At 33.7% G+C, this 26,518-nt stretch overlaps 1 protein-coding gene across 11 annotated transcripts in view; it reads left to right on the forward strand.

Annotated features, from left to right (window-relative positions):
* Positions 1-26,518, forward strand: part of LOC134258888 (receptor-type tyrosine-protein phosphatase epsilon-like) — a 94,935-nt gene that overhangs the window by 52,207 nt on the left and 16,210 nt on the right. For 4 of the 11 annotated variants that reach the window (XM_062741488.1, XM_062741487.1, XM_062741489.1 and 1 more), the window contains 18 exons: positions 1,569-1,678; positions 1,860-1,894; positions 1,988-2,274; positions 2,448-2,535; positions 2,857-2,924; positions 3,323-3,359; positions 3,582-3,679; positions 3,854-3,982; positions 4,157-4,305; positions 4,605-4,740; positions 6,287-6,433; positions 7,638-7,731; positions 7,981-8,054; positions 8,273-8,407; positions 8,846-8,968; positions 9,054-9,199; positions 9,975-10,110; positions 10,491-10,650. The exons of 1 other annotated variant lie outside the window; for it this stretch is intronic. In XM_062741488.1, the coding sequence (XP_062597472.1) occupies positions 1,569-1,678; positions 1,860-1,894; positions 1,988-2,274; positions 2,448-2,535; positions 2,857-2,924; positions 3,323-3,359; positions 3,582-3,679; positions 3,854-3,982; positions 4,157-4,305; positions 4,605-4,740; positions 6,287-6,433; positions 7,638-7,731; positions 7,981-8,054; positions 8,273-8,407; positions 8,846-8,968; positions 9,054-9,199; positions 9,975-10,110; positions 10,491-10,568 (2,070 nt within the window). In that variant the 3' untranslated portion in view covers positions 10,569-10,650. Of the gene's footprint in view, positions 1-1,568; positions 1,679-1,859; positions 1,895-1,987; positions 2,275-2,447; positions 2,536-2,856; positions 2,925-3,322; positions 3,360-3,581; positions 3,680-3,853; positions 3,983-4,156; positions 4,306-4,604; positions 4,741-6,286; positions 6,434-7,637; positions 7,732-7,980; positions 8,055-8,272; positions 8,408-8,845; positions 8,969-9,053; positions 9,200-9,974; positions 10,111-10,490; positions 10,651-26,518 lie in introns of those variants that run through there. 6 more of the 11 variants (XM_062741483.1, XM_062741482.1, XM_062741481.1 and 3 more) reach the window with 6 other exon arrangements.

Here is a 26,518-nt window from a genome sequence, read left to right on the forward strand (position 1 = left end):
GGTCTTTCGTATATGACCTTAAAAACGTAAGTCCCGTGTCACGGTAGGCGCTGGCAGGATAAAGACTGCTCAATGGCCCTGAGTGCCGAGTATAGGTCTAAATTTGAAGCCCTTCACCGGCATACGGTGACGTCTCCATATGAGTGAAAAATTCTCAAGAGGGACGTTAAACAATATACAATCAATCATACATGTACATTCAGATGATATTTTCATCAACGACTTTTGAATTATCACTTTTTTACAATATATACAATCATAAAAATGCTAGTATTTAGATTTATATATATTTAAACAACTTTAAAATGAATCCAAAGAAGAAATAATTTCTAACTAATACAAAATAGTCATTTAGTAATATTTCCATTCCCAATTGTTTTCTCTATGATAAACACTACAAAAGTAAATCTTGTTAATTTCATGATAATACCCTGTGGTATGTATATTTTTCTATAACTGAAAGGTCAGGTGTCAATCTGCATGTATATTACTGGCGTATAAATATACTAAAGAAAAAAAATAGATGTTTTGTTTAATTGTTTACTAGGTAATTTGATATGATATATCTTTTTAACAAACAAAATAAATAATGATATATCTTCGACTCGAAAGCAAGTCACTAGCGCAACGCTGTCCACTATCACCGAGGCCTCGCGAGTCCGAAAAAACTCCACTTCCGTAATAGCCACGTGGAGAAATTGACATTGCAACATGGATCTACACGTACTCCATCATCTGATACAGATATCCTCCCTCAGTCATTACCATTCGACTTCTTAAGCAACTCAACTACTGTTATTTTAACATCCATACAAATCGGTTTCCTGACCATGCTGACCAACTCCCGTTTCATCAACTGCAACATTGCATTCAATATGGCGGCGGCGAAGTAACATAGTGCCTATATATGTTCGTGCTTTCGACAACCTAAATCTAGGTCACATATATAATTAAAGTTAACAAGATTACTTTGATCATAATTTAAAATTCTTTTGTTGTTTATTTTATAAATGTTGATATTTGACTATGGTAACTAAATAATCAATAAATTTGTTTCGTGTTTTTGGTGATTATTTTCACGTCATGGGGCCTTGTGCATTTCAAATCTACTCAATTAGACGATATTTCGATTTATTTTAAGATGGTTATTTCAAGTAAAAATGGAAATATAAGGAATCACTGTCTAGTTTTGAAAGTATGCCAGGGACATCAACAAAAGTTGGAAACATGGGATAATATAAATTATCCCATGTTTCCCACCATTGTTGATGCACTGGCATACACTAAAAAACTAGACAGTGATTCCTTAAATCACGTTGCACGTTCCAATCATCAATGACGTTATGTGACGTTACTCAACGTTTTACAGCGTTATCCTGTTAGCATTGCATTATTTTCATTTCGAGTTCTAAAAAGAATTTAGAAGGTATATGATAAAATATTTGGTATCAAAATATTCAGAAAAACTAGCTGTTTCAGAAACGGTAAAAACCCGATTATCGAAAATGTGGTCACGAAGGTTCCTTTTCGCTTGACGCAACTCATATGATATTGAATACATTTTGCAGAAGTCCACACAACCGTTTTTAAGTAGCACTGCTGGTTTAGCCATTGGAGGAATTTCTGGACTTTTTATTGCCTGTATTTTTATAGTGCTTTTGATTCTTTTCTTAAGAAGGTATTTATTTCTTTCACTTTATTTGGACATACCCTACAAAATTTGCTTCATGTAAACAGCCCGAGAAGCCATAAAACCATGTTGGCAATAATTTGCAATTTTATACAAATACTTACGGTACTTTTGAAAAAAAAAAGATATAGTGTTACATGCATTTACCAAAACATCTTTCATTCTTCAGGCGCATTCAAAGAGAAGTTGGACTATCTAAACATTGTAAGTTACCTGTTTCATTTTTTTTTCTTTCTACGATCTTTTTTTTTTGTGTATAATCACATTAGTGAATGACACAAAATTGTTTATCTTCAGCTAAGACTGAAACCGATGGTGCAGAATCTACATCTATCGATCCTCAGTCCACATCCAATAAACAAAAAAGTAAACACAGGGATAGTGAAATTCATACACACTCTAAACACAAGAGAAAGGCCAATGAGGCAGATGTCGATGAAGATGAATTGATACACGCGGAGAATCCCTATGGTGACTTCTACGCAAATGAAACAACGATTCGAGACATACCTCTTAATCAACTGGAATCGGTTATAACTGAGAAAAGAAAAGATCAAAATGACGGATTTCAGAGAGAATATGCCGTAAGTATACCATTTTAAAAATAAAGATAACTGATGATAAAGATCATGATGCAAAGAATTTTTTGTTAAAAACTTAATATTTTCCGAAGTTTATGCTATATTACAACTGACATTGTCTATATGGATTAAGAAATGATTATGGGAGGTATTACATGTATTTCCATTTATTGCAGACATTGCCTTACGGAGAAATACACAAGTGTGATGATGGAAAGAGAGATGAAAATATGGTTAAGAATAGATACAAAACCACATTCCCCTGTAAGTTTTTTCAAAATGCGTTAAGCACCTTAAACAAATTGGAAATCAATGCTATTGTACATTTACGGACGCTCAAAAGCTTGCCTTTAACTGATTTGCCGGAAAATTTTGTACAGTACAATGTTTTAATTTAAAGATGCAAATAAGATATACAATGCCTTATAATTAAAATTTGTCATAATAACCAACAATGATTCGCGGTTTATAAAGCGTAAACTGCCCCAAGTTATGTTATAAAGTATAACATAAGTTGAAATAAGCTTCATTCCTAAAATCTCAAAACAAGTTATTGCAATAATTTGATTCTCTTTTTTAATTGAGATGACCACTCAAGAGTAAAACTGAGAACAAGTTCAGGATCCGACTACATCAATGCAAATTACATCGAGGTATGTGCAAGGTTCATGAATATAAAAATGTAAAGAGTAACATAACTTTTTGGTTTAAAATTTGAGCCCCCACTCAAGAATTTTTTATTCTCATATGAAGACGAAAACACCTTGGAGAGCTTCATTATTTGATAAATACTTTGCATTGAAGTCTATTGAGCAGTTTTTGATCTTGTTCGTATAATCATGTTAAAATTAACTAATTATGCATGTATGTGTAAAAAAAGATGTAGTATTTATACATTAAATACATTTCAGTACTTTAATTTAAAAAAAAAATGGTTGTTTAAATGTTCTCTTTTATTTTTTATTTCAATTTTCTTAAGCAAATTCAACGTCGATATCAATTTATATTGTAAAAAATGATATCAGATTTTCGTTTCCATCATGTGAAACAGGGTGCAGACTGGGAGAGAGAGTATATAGCAGCACAAGGTAAACATGCACTAAAACCTGTAATATAGTAAAATGTAATTCTTATCTTACTTTACAAAAGAGCCACTTTAAATATTCTGAGAATTTGCATTTCTGCAAATACAATCTAATATTACGCTAAATATCAACATTTTAGAACGCCGATCTCCATTTTTTGTGCATCAAGAAATAAACTTGGTAAAAGTGCTGCTTTTACTATCTTTGTTTTTTTGTTTTTTGTAGGTCCAAAGCAAAACACACTTGGCGACTTTTGGACTATGATATGGCAAGAAAATGTGTTCTCCATTGTTATGGTGACGAACCTGAAAGAAGGCACTAAAGTATGTATCATGTGACGAATTTCACGCTTCACACAAGTATTTAATTAAAAAAATTAAATGTTTTCTTTCTCTCGGAACATTATTTTGGAATTTTCAAAATATAAATAAATAAGATCATAGTGAGGACTTTCCGCTCAGTTTTAAATATTGTATTTGAATGTTATATTTCTTTAGGTAAAATGCAATCAGTACTGGCCAGATCCAAATAAGAACATGACTTTCGGCAGTGTTTCTGTAAAATTGATAGAGGAAAAAGAGTATGCGTTTTATATCGTGCGACGGATGATTGCATGTCACAACGAAGTAAGCTTTTATAGAACATTCAATATTCTTAATGTCTTTCTTTCGTGAGAAAATTCTTATTTTTGAGGTTCTCTTAAATGGTGTATCTCCACAATTTTTATCACCTTTTCTCTTAATCATTATATTTTCAATTCTAATATACAAAACAAAGTTTTATTCGGATCTTTACTATAGTCGAAGGAATCCCGAACGGTGACGCAATACCATTACACGGCCTGGCCAGATCACGGGACCCCGGAACCTCTCTGTCTTGTTGTCTTTCTTGATCACGTGACCAGAACAGGAACAAATCAAAATAACTCCCCAACAATCGTACATTGCAGGTACAAATCTTAGATTCAATAGTGGATACAGGTTTCTAAAACAAAACCCTCAATGCAATCAGAATATTGGCATGACATAATTATATGAAATGTTAATGAGTTCATACTTATTTTGTAAATATATTTTTATAGTGCAGGAATAGGTAGAAAACTGCAGGTACATTTCAACCATGCATTAAATACTGGAAATGTGTTTCTAAAAAAGAACTCCATCACGGAGAGATCAGAATATTCCCATTTAATTTATAACATATTACTGATTTCTTTCTACTTATGAAAATTAATTATTATTATTATAGTGCAGGAATAGGTAGAACTGGGACATACATAGCCTTGGACGCATTGAAACGAATAGGAGAAAAGAGAAAGAAAGTTAATGTAGCGGAATATGTCAAGAAGATGAGAGAAAACAGGATGAATATGGTCCAAACCTACGTACGTTTTGTTTTAAAACAAATATTCATATCACAAGTACATTTTCTTTTTTTTTGTGTGTGGGGGGGGGGGGGGTAGGGGGGAGGGGGAACTGGTCTTGCAGACAATATAAGTGTCCGTATCTTTTGAACTTTTCATTTTTATCATTTATTTACTTTGATTTATTAATCAATAAAACAAAACAATTGTTTTTTTGTGATTAATTTGTATGAGCCTAATGGCTTCTTTTTGAAAATTTAAACTAAATTACAAGCATAAAATTTGTTGTGTTATTTATTTCATCCAAAATGCTAAAGAAAATAGAGAAAATTTCAGGTCACGTTGTGTATTATTAATTCGGAAACTAAATCCCTGTCATTAACCTGTTTTTTGCAGCCCGAAGGACCGGGCTGCTCTATACATATAAGTTTAAGTGTTGGTGTTGGTTTATGGTGATTGGGGTAGGAGAAGGTATTCAGAATTAAAGGTTTTCTAAACATTAAAAAGATTGTTAATCAAAACGTTCTTTCCCTTTCTAAATTACGAGATACATAATATATTTACTTCCATAAAGTAAATCTGTAAAAATAAATATGATTACCATATTTAATATTTAAAGTTGCTTATCATTTACTATCGAAAAAAACGACAGATCCCTTTTTTTAGAACATCGAATTTTACTTCTCGCATAAAAACGTTCTCTGCATAGTTCATGTTTTATATTCTAAAATTGAAAATTAATACATTTTTGAATATAGGTGATGCATGTTTCTAAGACGTAAACAAAGGTAGTGACTGTTCCTTCGCCAAGCGCTCGGCACTACAAGTGAAAGTCACGGGTCTTTCGGATATGACCTTAAAAACGTAGGTCCCGTGTCACGGTAGGCGCTGGCACGATAAAGAATCCTCACTGCTCAATGGCCCTGAGTGCCGAGTATAGGTCTAAATTTGGAGCCCTTCACCGGCATACGGTGACGTCTCCATAATGAGTTAAAAATTCTCCAGAGTTACGTTAAATGATATACATTCAATCAATTTATATTTTATGCAGCCAACATTTAATTGAGGAATTGATCAAGTTTAAAATGGTATCGTTTTTGTTTGATTTTTATCCGACTTTAAGTTTTCAAAATATTCGCGACTATTGTCGCCATCAATTAGACGCATGCCTTTTCACGCATATCAAAGCGGTTTAATGATCAAAACTCATTTCCAGTGCTTTCTTGATATATTTCCCAGGCGAATATTGATGGTTACATCAATGTTTCTTAGTTATTTTTTTGATACACGTTTCCTGCTGTCCATAAAGTATACAGAACATATGTTTCCTTACCGCCGAAATATGGAAGAAGCATTAAAATTAATCCCTAACTACATGTATAAGCTACTTGGAAATAATGCTTAGATAAATATAAGTAGTTTTTCTAAAATTTTATTCAAATGTTTGAAGTAATTTATAATAATAATGAAAAAAAAAAAAAAAAAAAAAAGGGGGGGACACTATTTTATTTTTTTTTTTTTTTGGTTACGAAATAAAATTTCTACAAACTCTGCTTTTTGATTTCAGGAACAGTACATGACGGTTTTTCTTGCATTAAACGAAATATTTAAGGCGCCAATTAACAGCAATACTATTGAAAACTTTTCCAAAAAGGCCGGAACCATGACGATGGATGAACCCGCCAATCAAAGTGCTTTACGAAAAGAGTTTCAGGTACCCAGTAGAAAAATAAAATAAACAGTGCAAAAAAAAACTATTTGTACATGTACATGGAATGGAATAGATATTGACGTTGTTGGGGAAAATATCTATTTTAGACTGGATCTTCAGAAAGAAATACATGATTCTAATGAAATAAGGGTTATTGTTTGTTACCATAAACATTCTGATCAAATATTATCAAAGAAATATGCATTTTATACTTTAAAACATTTTTGGCAATATATTCAGAAAACAGTCGAAGTAGGAGCTTAATTATCTGTATAATTATTGTCACCAGATCTTCCTATTTTTGTTTATAATAATAATAACTCACTTTTTCTATGCCTAAAAATAAATAAACATGAAAGAAATACGGTAAAACCAGAAAATTTGCCGCATCCTTATTTCAGCACAAACGCAAGTGTGAATGTATTGGTGCAAATAAATTTTGGCGCTTGCACTTGTCATTAAGCTATATCAATTTGAGATATTGATTTCTTTTATCCACGCCCGTATTTGACTTTTTTTGTGGGGGGGGGGGGGGGGGTTGTCAAGCATGGAAACACGATAGCAGTCCCGTTTATAAGTAAACATTCATCAAATTTACCGTGGTGTACCAATCACATGAACGTGGCACAATATTGATTTAATTTTTTTTTAAATAAAAGAAAATGTTGATGTATTACGCATCTCGATAGATCCTAAAGTGCTAGTGTGTATACGAAAATCCAACGACCCTTCGACATTACGTAATGGCGCGTTCCGGTTTACATGTACATATGTGAATGCTTTGAACACACACACACATACAAAAACAAAATATTTAGAAATCCCTCAGAGCACAATAAATTTTAATGTTCAGGGGCTCTTGTGCCAAAGGCGCTAAAATTAGCAATGCGCCATATATATGTATCCTCGTTTTACAGTATAAGCTTTTAGTCTTTTAAACCTTCAAGTGAAAATTTCCCCAGTTTATCTCTATTTCTATCTTTCCATTTTATATAGAATAAAGACTTGAGACGTTAAATTTTAAAAATTGAAAGAACTCATTGCTTGCTTTTCTCATTCCACTTTCAAGCTTAATTGTTTTTTTTTTCATAAATAAACACTGTCTTTGCATAATTTTGAAAATTAGTCTCTATCTTGGAATAATATGAAAACGATTTGTATATTTAATAATTCATATTATACGTTTATCTTTTTTTTTTACACTTAGCTGTTGATGAAGGTAAGGCCTATTTACACCGATGCTGACTTTAAGATAGCTAAAGAGCATTGTAGGAATGCATATGCCACCGAAGTATTGCCATGTAAGTATATGATTAGCGGATAGTTTTTAAAACATATTGTTCAAGAAATATAATAAATTTTTCTAACTAGATTTCATACTGCGTTCATGTAGTTTTTCGTTCAGATTGTGTCGAGTCCGTCAAAGCATTATCTATGATTCAAAAGAAAACAAAACAAAATAAAAAAAAAAGTTTGAAAATTGGAATTAAGAATCTTTTTGGTAATTGTTGATCAATTTATTTTTTTCTTATTTTTTTTTTTTAAATTAGTGGATAAATATAATATTTATCTTTCAACACCTGTCACGAATCGAGGAAGTTTCATCAATGCGATATACGTACCGGTAAGAAATAAAAAAAAACTCATTGCTGCAAATTAAATTACTGAATCTTTTTTTCATGTACACAGTGAAATTTGCGACGTGAACCTTTCTTAACCTGCTACAAAATGTGTTCAACATCGAATGATGTAGCAGTGTCTCTTCGTATCTTTAATTTAATCTTATTCACAAATAAACTTTTAAACATTTTTATGAGTTCCCCTTTCCGTTTATTTCTTAAGTCATTCACCAACAACTGGGCCTTCATTGTAACGAAATATCCATCGGAAGGGGATGCTGTTGACTTCCTGCGCCTGCTCTGCGAACAAGAGTCCAGTACTGTAATTTGTATGGATCCCCTGCGTGAGATTGAATCGGTATGTACGTTGAATTTTTATGGGTAATGTTTAGTAGTCTCATCTATTTCGCAGACATCTTAGGTAAACTAATTACCGAACAATAGGCTGAACAACCGTTATGATTTTATTATTATATTTTTGTTGCTGTTGTTTTTATTGTTGAATTACAATAAGGTGTGCTGAAAAACATTGTATACATGGACAGTTTTGCCTAATTTTGTTTTTAAAAATAAGTCTTTATCTTTTATAATTTGCATGTTGTCCTTCATAAACCTATGCTTTAAAAATTAAAACAATTAAAGTTTTAAGAAAAAAAATGTATGCATAGCTTTGTTTAAAAATTAATTGGAGATTTAAAAAAAAAATGTTGGAATATGATAACTCGTTGGTAAAACCTCACATTTATTGCCTTTTTCTAGTAAATACCCATATATGTATTATCGGCTTTATCTCTAGAGTAAGGCGTGGCTACCAAGTCAAATCTCCTCCTCCAATTCAGCCCCGCCTTTCACAATCCTCTACCAGTCAAAAACTGAGACCGACGTCAGCAGCTCAATTGTTAACATCCGGCAGAAAAATGTACGTACACAGGTTATGCCGTCTCTCTCTTTCTCTCTTTCTCTCTCTCTCGAAAAAAAAACAATATTTAACATATTTTTCACAGGTTAAGAAGCCTCGGACAGTGACCATCATTGAGCCAAGGTCTAGCATCAAAACTTCCGGAACACCTTTGGATACTTCCCAGCTTCGAAGTCTGGTTTCTTTTGCACTAAGCGTTGAGACAGAAAGTCCTGTCATCGTTGTCAGCAGGTTTGGTATTTTTTTTACAAATGAAATATAACGAGATGACGAACAGTATTCAAGCTCAAAAATACACAGAACAATACAAGATATGAGCAGAGCAAACATAGCCCTCCAAAACATTAAAGGTGGAATCAAAAACCCTGGATGACTGGGAATCTCCCTTCCCGATGCATTTTAATACATTTAAAAAGTTGAATGCAAATCTAATAACCCGTTTAAAAATATTGATTAATCATATTTTTATTTCATAAATGAAAATAGATGTATCGAATAATAGAAATTTGCGCGCCAAGTTTTTGATTGATTGATTTTATGTTGTTTAACGTCCCTCTCGAGAATTTTTCACTCATATGGAGACTTCACCGGTGAAGGACTTAAAATTTTGACATTTACTGGGCACTCAGGGTCATTGAGCAGTGATGGATCTTTATCGTGCCAACGCCTACCGTGACACGGGGCCTCAGTTTTAAGGTCTCATAGGAAGGGCCCGCAACTTTCACTCCAAAGTGCCGAGCGCGTGGCGAAGGAACAGGTGATATACCCATTTTATCGACTAGGTCAGTCGCGGCCGAGATACAAACTCACGAACTCCCGATCACGGAGCAAGCGCTCTAACGACTGAGCTACCGGGAACGGTGCCAAGTTTGTGAATGCAGCATGTAAATTATTTTCCTAGTTTCTCTCTAAATGCGGTCTGTCATTGTTTGATATACAGCTATATGGATATAAGATTTACTATTTAAATTGTTTAATTTTTCTTTAAATATTCTTAACCATGTAGCGATGGAGCTGTCCTTTGTGGTGCCTTTTGTGCAGTTCATAACGCGGTTCAACAAATCAACATGGATGCAAACGTGGATGTTTTCACAACTGTCAGACAGCTTCAAGTTCGAAGACCTGAGTTCTGTTCCAGTCTTGTAAGTCCTAATGTATAATTCATTTCATTATATTAATGCTGACAATATAATAAGGTTATAAGTCAAATGTTCACAAGGGCTACTTTCGATGCCGGGAAAATTTTCAGCCTTTTGAGTGTCAATTTATAAATCAGAATGTTTCCTAGCATTTCACGAGGATTGGATGATCAATCGTTTTTACATTAATACTTGCAACAACTTATATTAATGTTTTGCATGTTTGAAATGTTTTAATGATAAATTGAAGAAAATATTTTTTTCAATTTACAATGGAACATGTTTTCCCTATTGAAATCAACAAAATAACATAGAGAAGCTTCATTTCCATATCAGCAATACAGGTCTGTTGATAATTAAATTATTTATATTTTTTTTTACAGGAAGAATATGGGCTGGTCATGAAGGCGGTGAATGATGACATTCAGCGAGGCACTGAAAACATATACTCTAATCAATAGAAATCCATCATTAAGGGAAATGGAAATAAAAATAATACAATTAAAAAGTTAAATTATATATAATATTTATACTATATTGACGGAAAAACATAAATATAATATTTATACTATTTTGACGGAAAAACATACCTTTTGTATTGTACAATATTTAGTTAATTTGGTAACTGATAGGATGATATTTCATTGTAGCTGCATTATACTGTAAATCTCATAGGGTAATTATTGGATTGAAAAAAAATGCGATACATTTATATGTTGTATTGTCACATTTTGAGACCTTAATTAAAGGGTGATCATATTTTATAATTTAAATAATAGTCATTGTTATTACCCCTATCATTTCAATTCATATATGGAAAATGAGAAAGAAAAAAAATCTTGTAAAAAATAGATGCAATTGACATAAATATTCGAATCGATGTGCCCATATAAGATGTTATTTCATCTTATTATTTGTCTTATGTCGTTGCATATTGAGTCCAATTATATTATAGCATTTTATATGGAACATAAAATATATAACAGTTAATGGCCCATTCTTATTTTGAAAACTTTGGTTGAGAAAAGAATTGAAACGAAAATTCACTTGAATGGAAAATAGGTTTTACTGCTTTGTATTAATTATTAATGATAAAATTCCACTAACATTTGAGTGAAGAATCAAATTAATGAAGTGGACTCCATCTTTGAAATTGCTTCTTCTCATTAATCACAGTATATTTTCCTAATGCAGTAAATTTCTAACTAAATCACAACCCCCAGAGGTAAGACTGGAGATCCACTGATGTTTATCTTACATAAGAATATACAGTGATCATTTCTCTTTTTAAAAGGTAAAAACATAATTATTTTTTATGCAAAAGGATTTTATGATAGTGTTCATTTAAACTTTGTTTAAAAGAAAAGAAAGAGATTTCAGACCGGGCAACAATATACTGTAAAAAAGTTCTTTTTTATAGAAACACATGATAATTACTGTTTATAAAGAGGCATTCTTAGATATTGTAAATTCAAGTTTGTTCAATTTATGAATCTTTCATGACGTGTATGCCAATAAGTTATATTCTTGATCGTTTTAATTTTATTAAGAAAAACATGGTGTCTATTTTCTTAACAATATTATATTTAAACTGGATATGAAAATATATATATTATTTTTACAGCGAAGATTTGAATTTAAACTTGATATACATGTCCTGTGAATTTGTTTATTTCATTTTAAAAATTGCAAGCTCGAACACCTTGTGCATTTCAATGTTCATTAGCTGAGTAGTATATGGCTTAGACGTTGATCTAAACGTCCCTGTTCAAATTCATCTGTATGATTGATGGGTTTGCAATTAATATTACACTAATTTTATGTGTGGCTGTATAATTTTTGGATGTATCCAATCAGAATCAGATGTTTTATGTCGATTGTATTAAATTACGCTTCATTTGGTTTAAACAATTAATAGGATAAACCTTCAAAAATACGATGTTTTTGTCTGTTATTGTTTTTATCCGATTACTTAAAGCTGAATAGTAATATGTTCAATGCAAACATAAAAATAAATATAATTATCATTTTTATTCCATATTCATTAAAAATGTTTTGTTTATAACGAGCATTAAATTAGAATATGTCTCCATTTTAATGTAGGAGCCAAACTATTGTGTGCCTAATGTATAAAAAAAGAACATAAAATTTTGTTTCCTAGAAATCTGTAATTTACATGCAAATGATACTGTTGATGTGTCCGAAAGCAACCGTACAACTTTGAAGGAGGAGCGAGTCCCATATGTAAATAAGGATTATAATGCAAAATGGTTGGAGTACCTGAAATTCTTGTTCAACAAAAGTCAAGACAAGATCGTATGGGGTGTTAGAATTAATAAGTGTACATGCATTTGGCAAAACAAAGTTAAGATCATTTTAAAGAAATTTCTTAATTAATGCCTTAATTTACATTAAATTGTACCCAAACATCGATGTAAAGGCAATCAACAGCTGATAATGTACAATGGATTTGACAAGTCTAATTTATTAGAGCTAAGGGAGCAGAAAAAAATGATCACATAAATGTTGCTTTCTCTTTCAATGATAAAAATCTAGTTTTATATCGAAATCTCAAAGGTGGATGCAATTTTAATTGCATATAAAACGTTGAACATTTCTTTTATCTATGTTAAAACGAGACCTTAGATGCCTTTGAACAATGAGGGATTTCCTTTTGTTGAAGTATTTCCCCAGTTATTCGAGCTCGTCCCAAGGCTTCCATGTCAAACAGTGGAATTTAAACCCTAGACGTAAGGCTCAACTTGTTTTAAAAATCCTTTGAAGAACAACAAAACCATGATAAGTCATATATACCAAGGTAGGTCTGAAAAGCTTGCTCAATTCGAGCTACCAGGTGTAGGCAGGCCAAATGAGAGAACCGAAATTAAACAAAGGAATGTATAGTATGTACCTTTAAAAGTTATCTTTACAAGATCAGTTGTCATTTTTAGTCAACAATGGTATAGGAATACCCTTAAGTAGTGTAAATTCAAATTTGATTTTTTCAATCATTACCCATCCGGACTAGATAAAGACACAACAGAGAGCCAGAGTTGAACATAGGAATTTATACATGTCTATGTAGTAAATTTTGATTGATTGATTGATTGTATACTGTTGAACGTCCCTCTCCAGAATATTTCACTGATATGGAGACGTCACCATTGCCGGTGAAGGGCTGCAAATTTGGGCCTATGCTCGGCACTCAGGGCCATTGAGCAGGGAGGGATCTTTATCGTGCCACACCTGCTGTGACACGGGGCCTCGGTTTTTACGGTCTCATCCGAAGGACCGCCCCATTTAGTCGCCTTTTACGATAAGCAAGGGGAAACTGAGGACCTATTCTAACCCGGATCCCCACGGGACTAGTAAATATTGGTAAATATTGATAGTCTCAAAACAGCTCAGTCATCTCCGTGTCACGACAGCCATTGTACTCTGTTCAGTCAGACACACCATTTATTTTAGGTCACCTGAGTAAACTCAGGTGACCTATTGCTATCCGTTTTCGTCCGTCGTCGTCCGTCGTCCATCGTCCGTCGTGTGTCGTGTGTTAACATTTGAACATTTACAGCTTCTTCTCTGCAACCACTGATCCAATTTCAACCAAATTTGAAACAAAGCATTTATGGGTGAAGGGGAAAAAAAATTGTGAATTTCATGATCCCTGCCCCCCTGGGGCATGAGGGGTGGGGCCAAAACCACTAAAATTAATGCAATCTTTAAAAATCTTCTTCTTTACTCCTGGACATCAAGCAGTCAAACTATTTACTTGATTGTAATCAGCATTGAGTCCTCTACCAAAATTGTGAAATTCATGACCCTGGGGTCAGGGATTCTAGTGCTAGGGCGGGATTAAATAAGTATATAGTGAAAATGCATTATTTCTTTGAAAATCTTCTTCTCTGCTCCTGGGTATTAAATAAACCAACTAAGTACATAGTTATGATAAGCAAGAGTGCCTCTACCAAAATTGTGAATTTTATGGCCCCAGGGTCAGGGATTCTGGTGTTAGGGTGGGGCTCTATTGATTATATAGTAAAAATACATGATTTCTTTGAAAATCTTCTTCTCTGCCCCTGGGTATTAAATAAACCAAGTCAGTAAATAGTTATGATGAGCAAGAGTGCCTCTACCAAAATTGTGAATTTTATGGCCCCAGGGTCAAGGGTTCCAGTGTTGGGGGTGGGGGGGTGGGGGTGGGGGAGGCTCTTTTGAATGGATTATATAGTGAAATTACATGAATTCTTTGAGAGTCTTCTTCTCTGCTCCTAGGTATTAAATAAACTAAGTAAGTGCATAGTTATGATGAGCAAGAGTGCCGAGCTACAAAAATTGTGAATTTTATGGCCTCAGCTTGAATGGTTTTGGTCGGGGGGGACTTTATTGTTTATAAAGAAAATACATGAATTCTTTGAAAATCTTCTTCTCTGCTCCTAGGTATTAAATAAACTAACTAAGTACATAGTTATGATGAACAAGTGTTCTTCAAACAAGATTGTGAATTTTATGTCCCCAGGGTCAAGGGTTCTGGTGTGTGTGTGTGTGGGGGGGGGGGGGGGGCTCTATTGATTATATAGTGAAAATATGTGAATTCCTTAAAAATCTTCATCTCTGCTCCTAGGTATTATATAAACTAACTAAGTGCATAGTTATGATGAGCAAGTGTGTCTCAACCAAAATTGTGAATTTAATGGCCCTATCATCAAGGGTTCTGGTGTTTTTGGGGGGGGGGGGCTCTATTGAATATATAGTGAAATTACATGAATTCTTTGAAAATCTTCTTCTCTTCTTTCTCTTCTCCTAGGTATTAGATAAATTAACTAAGTGCATAGTGATGATGAGCAAGAGTGCCTCAACCAAAATTGTGAATTTTATGGCCCCAGCGTCAATGGTTCTGGTGTGGGGGGGGGGGGGCTTTATTGATTATCAAGTGAAAATACATGAATTCTTTGAAAATCTTCTTCTCTGCTCCTAGGTATTAAAAAACTAAGTAAGTGCATAGTTATGATGAGCAAGAATGCCTCTTCTAAAATTATGAATTTCATTGCCCCAGGGTCTGGGGTTCTGGTGTTAGGGTGGGGCTCTATTTATCATATAGTGAAAATACATTAAATCTTTGAAAATTTTCTTCTCTGTCTCTGGGTATGAAGCAGATGAACTACCTATATAGTTATGATGAGCAAGGGCCCTAATCTTGCAGAATTGTGAATTTCAAGGCCCCAGGGTCAGGGGTGGGGGGGGGGGCTCTACTTATATACTGAAAATGAATGAATTGTTTGAAATCTGGTCCTTTGTATTTATAAAACATTTATTTACTTTTTGATAGGAAATTTCTTTACTAAGGTGGTTTAAATAATTTTACCTGCAACACCGACTTTATTAGCAAAACAAAATTGCCTCTGTGCGTATATAAAGTAGAACAACGCACAAAAAAAAACGAACAATAATCGCACAAGTAACTGTACTCACCAAAACCTGTATACCTAAACAGTAACATTTTTTTCTTAATTCAGATTCTTACATTATTTTACGTCTTAAATGTAATACTTAAAACTTATAGTCCGTTGAAAAAAATACTTATCTACTCATCTTGGACTGCACGTCAAGCATGTAAAATCTATGAAGGCGTGGATGCGAGCTACTTGGCCAGCTATGCAGCGATCTAAATACTACTAATTCAATAGAATGTAACTGACCAATGCCTGCAAATGTAATCTTGAGGTTCTCCAAATGTAATAAAAATATAGAGGTCTAGTAAAGATAAACACAATTAATAAAAAAAAACATGCACATAATAAAAAAAAAACAGAAACATAATAAAAAAAAAAAAAACATAAACATAATAAAAAATAAGATTAAATATTATATGGATATTTTTCTGGTGAATAACAAACCATATTCAACACCAAAAGAGTCCATAATTGTTTTATTATATAGTCGGGATTTGAATAGATAAGACATTGAAGGCTGTATGACGACACCATTTTCATTTGCGCGGATCTTCCATTGTGGAAAATAAAAAAAATCTCCAGATTACTGTTTGTAACCTCCGTGTTTTCCTTTCCGAGTTTCGCTATGTGTAAGACGTTCAGAGGTTAAAAAATAATCCTGAAATAGGTTTGAATAATTGTTTTCCTGCACAGATGCGTAGCCCGCTGCGGCCGTTGCAACCATCGTTTACAACGTTGTTTGATATTTTGATTGTGACGTCACAATGCCGTTGCACGCGCATTGACCCTCCGGTGAATACGGCCTCAAATCCGGTGAATATGTAGTGTTATGAACTGTTTGCGTTTGTATAGATTATATAGGGACTGTAAATAGACTATATAATAATGATTGTTACAATACTGTACGTGTACATAATTTGGCGTATTCCAATTTAAGCGGGATCAATGGATATGGAATTGTTGGCATGATCATGAGTTAGCGCTACTCATGGTCATGTCGTATGATTTCTTAGCGGTATCAATGAATTAGCGCATCATCGACTGCACCAAAGCCGCTAAAATATGAAGTCCGATATTTTAAGTTCACATACAGTATCTCCCCAACATAAGAAAGTTCAATAATCTTTTGAAACAAAAAAAAACATGATCAATATGACATAAAATAAACCATACAATGTACATGTTTATCTAAATTCTGCTTAGACAATCAGCTCCTACATTTTCAGAAACCTCAATGGAAATAATGCGAAACCTGTAAGGTTGCAGAAATAATACCGAACGATATTAGACACGCTGGCTTTCGTAAGATAAACGAGTGGTTTATGAACAATTTCTATGTGAAATTCCTTTCCATACAATTATATGCGGAACTAAAAACTGCTCAGATTATTGCATGGCAACCTTTCTCGATTTAATAATAATTTACCCGATATTTGAAAAATTTTATGCTGGCGTATGAGACATGTTTTTTCACACCATCTTCATAATGCATCAAAACTGCCCCAACACCACGATCTGACCTTCTTCTTACTCGATCTGTCGCATCTGTTTGTGAAACAAAGCTTTCATTCAAATCGGGTAATTTGAGAACTGGTGTTACCGTAAAAGCTGACGTGGGAGTGATGAATACATTTTTCTGCTGTTCTCTTCAAACACTTTGTTAAGCTGGCTTTTCTTGGTAAAATCTGTTAAAGGCGAAGCAAAAGCCAAAAATAGCTGAATGAATCCTACCAGACTTAAGAAGATCGTACTTGGGTCTTCGATGAAGGTTGGGATAAGTTGTGAATTGCAGAAAGTTTCTCCGGAAAGGGCTAAAGTTCCTCATTTTCCGGAAAATGTCCGTAACACTCAAGACTCCGGTAACCAATAAAACACATACTTGGTTTCACAGTCAAACTCGCCACACGACGTCATTTAAGAACATCCCGAATCCCATTTATGTGTTCTAGAAATGTTCGAGTGTACACAATAGCATCGTCTATAAAATAATCAACACCCGTCTAAGATTTTTGCATCAGTTTACTGAAACTTGCGGAAGCGTACATCAAGCCGAAGTGCAACACCCTAAACAAACCAAGTGGCGTTTGGAAAGCGTTGATCTCCTTAGATCGCTATTGCAAATGGTAACTGCCTGTATCATTTAGATAGATCAAATCTGGACCCATATTTACAAGCAGATAATTGCATATTAATAAACAAATATTATTGGCATTTGGAGAATGGTTTCTGCATCGAAAAGAGTTACTGTGGTTTCATCAATTTTCGTTGGCATCAATTTTCGAGGATTGTATAAAGCAGACATTTTCGAGGATACGTAATTTCTTGGACAAAAGCATAGCCTATACAAATGTATGTCATATTTCGTAATTCTATGAATATTTGAATTCGTGGATCTGCTCAACAACGAAATCCACGAAAATTGGTGCTCAACGGAAATTGATGGAACCACAGTACTTTATGAGTTGCACGAAAATATATACAAAACCCGTACGATACGTTTTTTCTATTTCACAATGGCTATTCGGAGACTTATGGACTCGTCGAAGGCTCAATCAAACCAGCTTCCACCATTTTCCTTACCTTATCACAAACATCGCCTCTTGAAATGAATGGCAACGAATACAGCCTTGTGCAAATAGGCTGGTCATTAGTCAACTTGATATGATGAACTCCGATATTTGTCAAAACAAGTAAATCTGATAAAGCTTCTAAAACTTCGTCTTATAATGCTTTGGCGGTTGCTTTTTTATTTTAAGTCAGTTTATCACTTACTTTCACAACTGCCGGTCCTTCTGTTTTTGTTTCTCTTAGAGAATCACACAATAGCTCATTAACGTTCTCTCCATCATCATTTACCTCATGACCTCTGTCATAACTCGGATGTAAATGGTGACCCCATATCCAAGAGTATTTCCTTTTATACAACTACTACACAAAAGCATCTACCAGAGCCTCAGTGACTGGTTCAGTGTCAATTCCTTATAAAGCAAATGCCTCTGGGTAATGGGTAGCGAAGTCAACAACAGTCAAAATACATTAATTAATCTAATTACATTAACATCCGCTTGTTCTTCCGGCCAATAATATTCTGCAAGGACTTTATTGACTGTCCTGGAAGTACCTAGGTGACTTGTCTTAAAAGATTCATGGGCAAGGGAAATGACTTTAGTCCTTACTTTCTTCGGTACAACTAACTTTGTAAAACGTTTACCATTCTGACAGTTATCTGACTGAAAAACACGATAAATTATACAGTAACTGTTTTACGAATGAAAGATACCTTGGAGTTGTTTTGTCCTATCAAAGGGCGTATATTGGCTAACGTCCCGTCTTCCTCCTGTGATGCCTTGGTGTCATCTGGACATATATTAAGGTCGATAATATCTGGAACACGAAGAGATTTAATCTTGTTACCTTCCTTTTGAGCTTGTTACCTCGTCATAACTGGATGAGCTTGAGAAGGTGTCCAGTTTCTATCCGGATCCTCTGGATCTCGTGTGTTGGGGATGTTTCCGATAATCAAAGAATAAAATGGATTTTTTTAACACCAAGCGTTTATCTCACCCACAAAGTATTGAGTGTCTATTTTTACTAGCACAACAGATTCTCTTGAATTCTAGATCCATCACCCAGAACACAAATTTGATGATTTCCTTTAAACTGAACATCATCTATTAAATCCCTGTGAACTGCAACACCGTTATAACCACTGTACCTAAGCACTCTCTAACAAAAAAAATATAGTTAACTATAATTCACTATAGTTTACTGTAGTTTGGTACATCCCACTAATTATTTTTAGAATCGGTAGGAGAAGAAAGTAGTGCAGAAAAAATTGCAAATTCCTTATTTTCAGACTTGACCAAAAAAAAATGATTATGTACACTGTACTAAACTGAGCCTCATACATACTTCTTGATCGGGAGTATTTTTCCTAACATAATAGCTTATCAAATGCAATTTATCAAGAAGATTAGCTGAATTATTTTGTGTATTTTACCGCCATTGAGAATCCTGGAATTCCCCTACTTTCACTTTAATTTTCAGAGGTTCCTGCAGACAGATGCATTTTGCCGGAAAACGAATCTGACATGCCACCTCGAGATTTTAACCAAAGAAAGACAACTTGATATGCTTTGATTTGAGGGGTCACTCATTGGTGAGCGAGAATTAGGGACATCGCTATGAGACGAAACGTTAACATTGTCGCCTATGGGAAAACAATTAGTGGACTGTACCCAGTTATATATAGTTATTACTTTGACCCATTAAATCTTTGGCGAAAAAGTTGACACTTTGAAAAACCTTTTGTATCGAAAAAATTGACACTTTAAAAAAAAAAGAACATTGGAGAAAACTTTGACATTTTGAAAAACTTTGGCGAAAACTGTGACACTTTGAAAAACTTTATCAGAAACCTTGACAATTTGAAAAGCTTTATCGAACACTTTGACACTTTGGAAAACTGTGACGAAAAATTTAACACTTTGATTTACTATAGTAAACTTTTGTAAACTAAAGTAAACTATAATTAACTAAAGATTTTTTGTTAGGGCTGTCACAAAATGATCATTTAACTTGCCAGCACAAGTAGGCATATCTTCAAGAGATGCAATAACATTACATGATGCGTTGTTACAAAATCCATCGAATTAGATGCCATTTAAAATGTAGATGTATTTGTAAAGGAAGTAAAAGATTCACACTTGCCTTGTAATTCCAAGTTATACGCCGTAGATTTCTATTCTGTTCAAATAAAGACTACATTCACCGAGATCCGGTTCTACTGAGTCTGGTGGCACTGAGACGCTATTTGGTCCAGTCTGTCACACTTGAAGCAACGAACTTCTTTCTTCATTGGAGTTTTCATTGGTTGAAACTTCAGTCCTGGTTTCTGCTCTCGTTTTTCTTGTTCTATCTATGCCTGACGTTATCCTGGAGTGATCGCTCTCTTGCTAAAATGAACTCATGTTTAAATGTAAACATGCCTTGCCTCTCTAAACTAATCTATTAGAGCACACATTTCATTAATTCTTTTAGGTATCTGTTCTTTGAAATTGTCAATATTTTGTTGCACATTAACAGAATCTTGCACCTTAGTATCGTATTAGCAACATTTCTTGCAGGGAGTACCCAAATACATCCCTGTTATCTGAAATATTAGGGGTCAGGAGAGAACAACTGGCACTCGATCTAGGGAACGGAGACTTATGCCACTTAGGTGAGTCCAGGACATTCGAAACCGCCCCTGATGAGCTTCAGTGTCAAAAGGAGAAACATAGTTATGGCTATGCCTTTCCTGACCCCAGGGGGGCAATTGCACCTGGTATCTGATAATATAACGGTCTAATAGGAAGTTATTGTGCCCAAAATAGTCCGCTCCGCTTAAGTGAACGCCCCTGATGGTTCCCGGTATCATACGGAGTTTTATAGGCACCAGTGCAATGGTTCCAAGAACATTTCCAATATCTAAAACAGTAAGAACGTTTTAGTCTAGGGAGAGCGTCTGCTGCAGAATTTAAGCAATGGTCTGTACTACATAAGTGAGTCCGAGGCGATATTGCTCGAGAACGCCAGTGATGACTTATAAATGTGTCGAATTTATGACATCATTTCCATCAAAAGAATCTATCATGCTATATTCATTCATCATTTTATACAGGTGTTTCAACAAACATGTGTCGATTTATCTTTTTTTAAAATATTAAACAATTTCCTGCAAAATGATTCTGTTTTAATCAAACTGACATAGCGTCTTAATATAAATATCTTTATCAATAAATATCTTTATTCAATAAAGGTTTCTTTTACACCTACAAAAAGTATGCGTCAATTTTTTTCATCAAAACTGGACATGTTAGAACATGTCTGGACATGTTTGCCGACCCGTTCATATGCTTGTACTTATCCCATAATAAGAACAGATGATACGTACAGTTGTAAAAAAGAAATGAAAAAAAAATCTCAAGGTATCCGGCCCATATTAGGATAAAAATTTGTAACCTTAAATATCAATTGTTTGTAAAATATCCTGATGTTACTTTAAAGCATTTTAGAGTAGAAATGGATTTACCAAGAGAAATTTTTAAAAATTTTATTATCTAAGCAGAAATTAATTAGTGAAGATTGCATCGAAGTCTTTGGAATTAAGATAAAAAAAAAAATAAATACTTGAAATATCAAAAAATGCTGTAGTGGAAAGATATATTTCGGTCATTGGGAATAGAAAAGCAATTAGAACTCATTTTTTCATCCGACAGATTTTTTAAAATTGATTTTTATTGAGTAAAATCAAAGGGAAATAACTCGTCAAAGGCAGGAAAAGGTAATAAATTAGGACATGTCCCACTTTTACATTTTATACTAAAAGATGAAAATTAGTTCTAATTACACTGATTATTCAGTCCATACATATCTGTTATGCATTCAATTCCATTGAATCTGAGGCTAATATGGATTGGATACCTTAAATCATGTTTATGTGTATAAAATGAACAAGTTTTATCGCTTTGTGTTTAAAGTTTTATTAAATGTTTTACAATTAATATAAATGTGCTGAAAGTGAAAACATAATGCAATTGATTCATGAGAATGTTACAGAAGGGTGGGAGGTTAAACATCACAGACGTTATGAATTTTTTAGACATTTTCTTTTTATTTGCATCATCTCGAACAATAAAAGGCCCAAAAATATATACCATTCCAGGCATTTTTTTTTTTTTTGCTTGTATCATCTGTTCTTACGTCAATATCTTGAATATAATTGAAAACATTTAATCTAAGGGCACAACAAAACCAAATCGTTCCTTCTTCTTTATATGTGTTATAAAATTTGTTTACCTGGTTTATTTTTTCTTCCTCTTATGTATTATTTTGTCATAACTAGGACGTTTAGCAGCAGCCAATCTACTGAGAAACTATTGTATTTAAATGAAGAAAAAAATTCAACCGGAAGAAATTTAACAGCACATTGAGTGTAATTGCAATATTGCTTTGATATGGCGTTAGTTCAGATTGCAATATGTTTTATGGTATTAGGAAATAATGACATTTTTGCTTATGGTGAGTTTCTGATTTCTATGCATATTCGTTTTATCATTTTTTGTCGAAAATCATTTATATAATTCACACGAAAAGGTCATATGCAGAACCCTGGGATCGATTCTATAAAGCATATTTGTGTATGTATACATATTTTCTCCAGGATATTTGATTTCATTTTGAATATGCCAAGGGAGATCACTACTTTTAGTTAATAAAGGTACCTTGTGTCATTAAATTTGTGAAGGTGTTAGATTCTATATCTTAAAAAATATTTTGTCATCACTTTCAGGCATGAAATGTCATTTTCAAATACATTTGTCAGAACTTGTAGCAATGTACAATCTCTATACAAGTATCAAAAATTTTAGAATGGATTAATTGTGTATTGTTTAACGTCCCTCTGGGGAATTTTTTCACTTATATGGAGAGGCCAACACTTGCTGGTGTAGAGCTGCAAATATTGTCCTATACTCGGCACTCAGGTCCATTGAGCAGGGAGGGATATTTTTCTTGCCAGCGCCTACTGCGACATGGTCCTCGGTTTATAGTCTCATTCGAAGGACCGGTCTCCACGTTCCTCGGTGGGATTCGAAACCGTGATATAATTATAAGGATCAACTCCTTACTCCCTACTTCTAGAGCAGACGTTTTATCCATAGCGCCACGCTAGCGACTTTAATGGATTGAAAACATTAAATAAAAAAGAAGGTACGTTACGACCATAAATTGGCAAGCCCGAAAAAGTATCTTGTGAAAATGCCGAACCTTTCACTATTCCAGATCAGTTGATCATTTCAAAATATTTTTAAACATTTTCCCTTTAAAAGTCTCTCAAAGGATAAAGCTTATATCCACAATGACAATGATTTACATCATAATATCAGCTTTCCGGTGAAAGATTCCCACGTTTGGCTATGACTTAATGATATAAAACAATGCTAAAGCTATACAACACAACATTTTGTAGATGATCCAATGAATTGATAATTCATGTTTCTTTAGATCTATTTGATTTATTCAGATGGCCAGTAACCTTTTATACAGTATTTGAATATCGGATGATGGATTTTTTTTCACTGAAATTCCCAGAAGTCAGTTTACGTTTACTTAAATAAATACTTAATTATAGACACTGACGTATCTGATTATTTCTTTTTTATACAGTCTAGTTTATGCTCAATATTATTTTTTCATTATTCAAAAATAGACAACTATTGAAATGGGCTATAATGTAATATTGAAGTGCAAGGTTTTTTCTCTCTATTTTACAATACAGTTGCTGCAACGTTATTGTTGACAAACTAATTGTGTAGAATCGTTCGTGTATCGTGTATCGTGCATGATCGTTCGTGCAAGGTGCGAGATCATACGTGTATCAGACTTAATCGTTTGCGGTTTTAATCTTGGGTGATCGTGCGTTTAGAAACGTAAGGGAAGATTTCGTTTTGGGTTTTTTTATCGGAATGTTATTTGTTAAACAAGCATTTCACTTTTCATTTTCTAAAATCCAAATAAATGATTGAAGCGCACTTTAAATAATTGAATGCAGGAGGAACTAATTATCGCTTGTAAACAAGAAATATAGTCGACGTAAGCCGAACAATGTTATATTATTGTCAAATAGCATGACTTATTGCGATCAACCGTACTTAGATGTTTAACATTATTTCTCTGATGTTCATTTTTGTTTATTGCTAATTGTGGTCTAGATACACTGTATACTGAAAGGAAAAAGAAACGCATAGTAAACTTTTGAATAAAATTAAAACTTTTATTTCTAATATGTTTTCCAGTATTGTTATCAATCATTTTAATTCAACATTAAACAACAAACAACAGAAATCGTTTGTGACTTTGACTGATTATTCCTGAGTTATTGAAATTGATATGTCGTTAAAACCAACATTAAAATAAAAATTCTCATCATCCCCCTTGAGCATCAGTAACAGCCTTGATTTTCTTGTGCATTGAGTTCACCAGAGCATTTACCTTTCTCAAGGATAATTATTTAAGCATTCCGACGGTAGTCTTAATGGCCGAGAGAAGCTGTATTATTCCAATATCTTGATATTTCAAGATTTCCATTTATTTTTAGAAAACATAGCTTTAAATAAACCTACACACCAATCAAAGGCGTACAGCAGTCATATAAATAAATATGGACCATCAACATTCGACTCCAGTAATGCTGTTGATGGTCTGAAGACAAACCTCTCTGCCTATGGAGGACAATGTGTTATATCAGCTGATGGTCAGAAGACCGCCACCTGGTGGGTTAACTTGGTGTCCATACAAAGTATTCACAACATAATGATATATTACAGGACGGACAATGCACCATGGGGTAAGTAGACGCATTTTTACATTTTGAGCTTCAGCCTAGGGAGGATGATCGTGTTCAAAAGTCCCAGACTTGTAAATTCAAACTCATACTCTACATATGTAAGAAGGTACTTCAGACATCTAAGCATGTAGTTCTGAGCATACAACTGTGTTGAGTTTGAGTTAATATTTTAATATAATTATGAATGTGTGTATCTTTGATGTTATAAACTTTGTTTTCAGGAATATGTATTTCTGCGATCTGAATAAAGCACAACTCAATTAACATTCTTAGTATTTTTTACTTACCTTTTAGGTTCAATGCCTTTCAAATTGAAATGGTGATTTTTCCTGAGGAATTTTGCAGAAAAGAATAAATCTTTTTTTTTTTTTAATCTTAAACTTCCAATGCTATTTAGGTGCTTCAAATGGTTTCGCAGATAGATTTCTTGGATTTTATGTTTATGTATCCAACACAACAAGCATAAATGGTGCTCATCTCTGTTTCCACGACACGGTTTACGAGACGTCCACAATACCATCAGTGGTAGAGATATTATGTCCTGTACATGGACAGTACGTCATATATATCAACAAAAGACCTCATACCTTACCAAATGCAGTTCAAATGTATGGGCAGGCACATAATGAATTGGAAGTTTACGGTAAGTTGCCAACCCCCCCCCCCCCCCCCCCCCCCCAATTAAGAGAAGAATTTAGGGGACATACAGAAAAAAATCTTGTGATTCTGAAGGGTAATGAAGTGCAATAAAAAAATGTACTTCTTTTTTTTTTTAAACTGTTACCAATGATACACATAAAAAACTGAAAAAAGAATATATACATATCTATATATATTGAGGCATATTACCATATTACTTTGTAAAGGTAGATTACTCTGAAAAAGGAGTGGTTTCATAACAGGGATTTTTGTGGCTAATTTTAAAGTTAAGTATAATTATTTGGAAAAATCTAGTCCTTAATTTCATTTCGTTCGCTTATATGTTTCTTTTCAAGGCGGGTATGACCTGTCAGCAAGGGATGATTACCCCTGTCAGACACAATACCTATGTTGTTTCCAGGGGTTGTTCTTTCACCCCATTCATGATTTGTTAAGTTTACTTGTTTATGCGATTGATTTCGATGTTGTTTATTCTTACTTTTTACATTAAAAAAGAGAGTCAAAACTTCGCACAGTGAACGAAGTAAAAAATAATTAGAAACTCGTTTATACATCAATGTTAAACCCTGATATTCATTTTCCTGAAGATTTAGTTTGTTTTGCTGTCATTTTCTCTGCATTCAAGGTTGCAACAAAACTGGTTTCTATGGATCGAACTGTTCCTTGCCCTGTCCTCACAACTGTCTCCATCCTTATTGTCACATAGAGACTGGTGCTTGTCAGGGATGTAAACCTGGGTATCAGGGACATCAATGTGAATTAAGTAAGTAAACGAAAAAGGAGTTACCTTTTGAAACAATCTGATTAAATGGATGTTTTTTTTTGATTTGGAATATAGCGTTAAGATGTCTGCTACATCGACAGAGAGGAAATTGTATATTTAGACTTAAGTATTTGCACACACACACAC

The sequence above is a fragment of the Saccostrea cucullata genome, unplaced genomic scaffold, assembly GCF_032062105.1.
Source record: "Saccostrea cucullata isolate Sc308-1 unplaced genomic scaffold, CSIRO_AGI_Scuc_v1 ctg475, whole genome shotgun sequence".
NCBI lineage: Eukaryota > Metazoa > Mollusca > Bivalvia > Ostreida > Ostreidae > Saccostrea > Saccostrea cuccullata.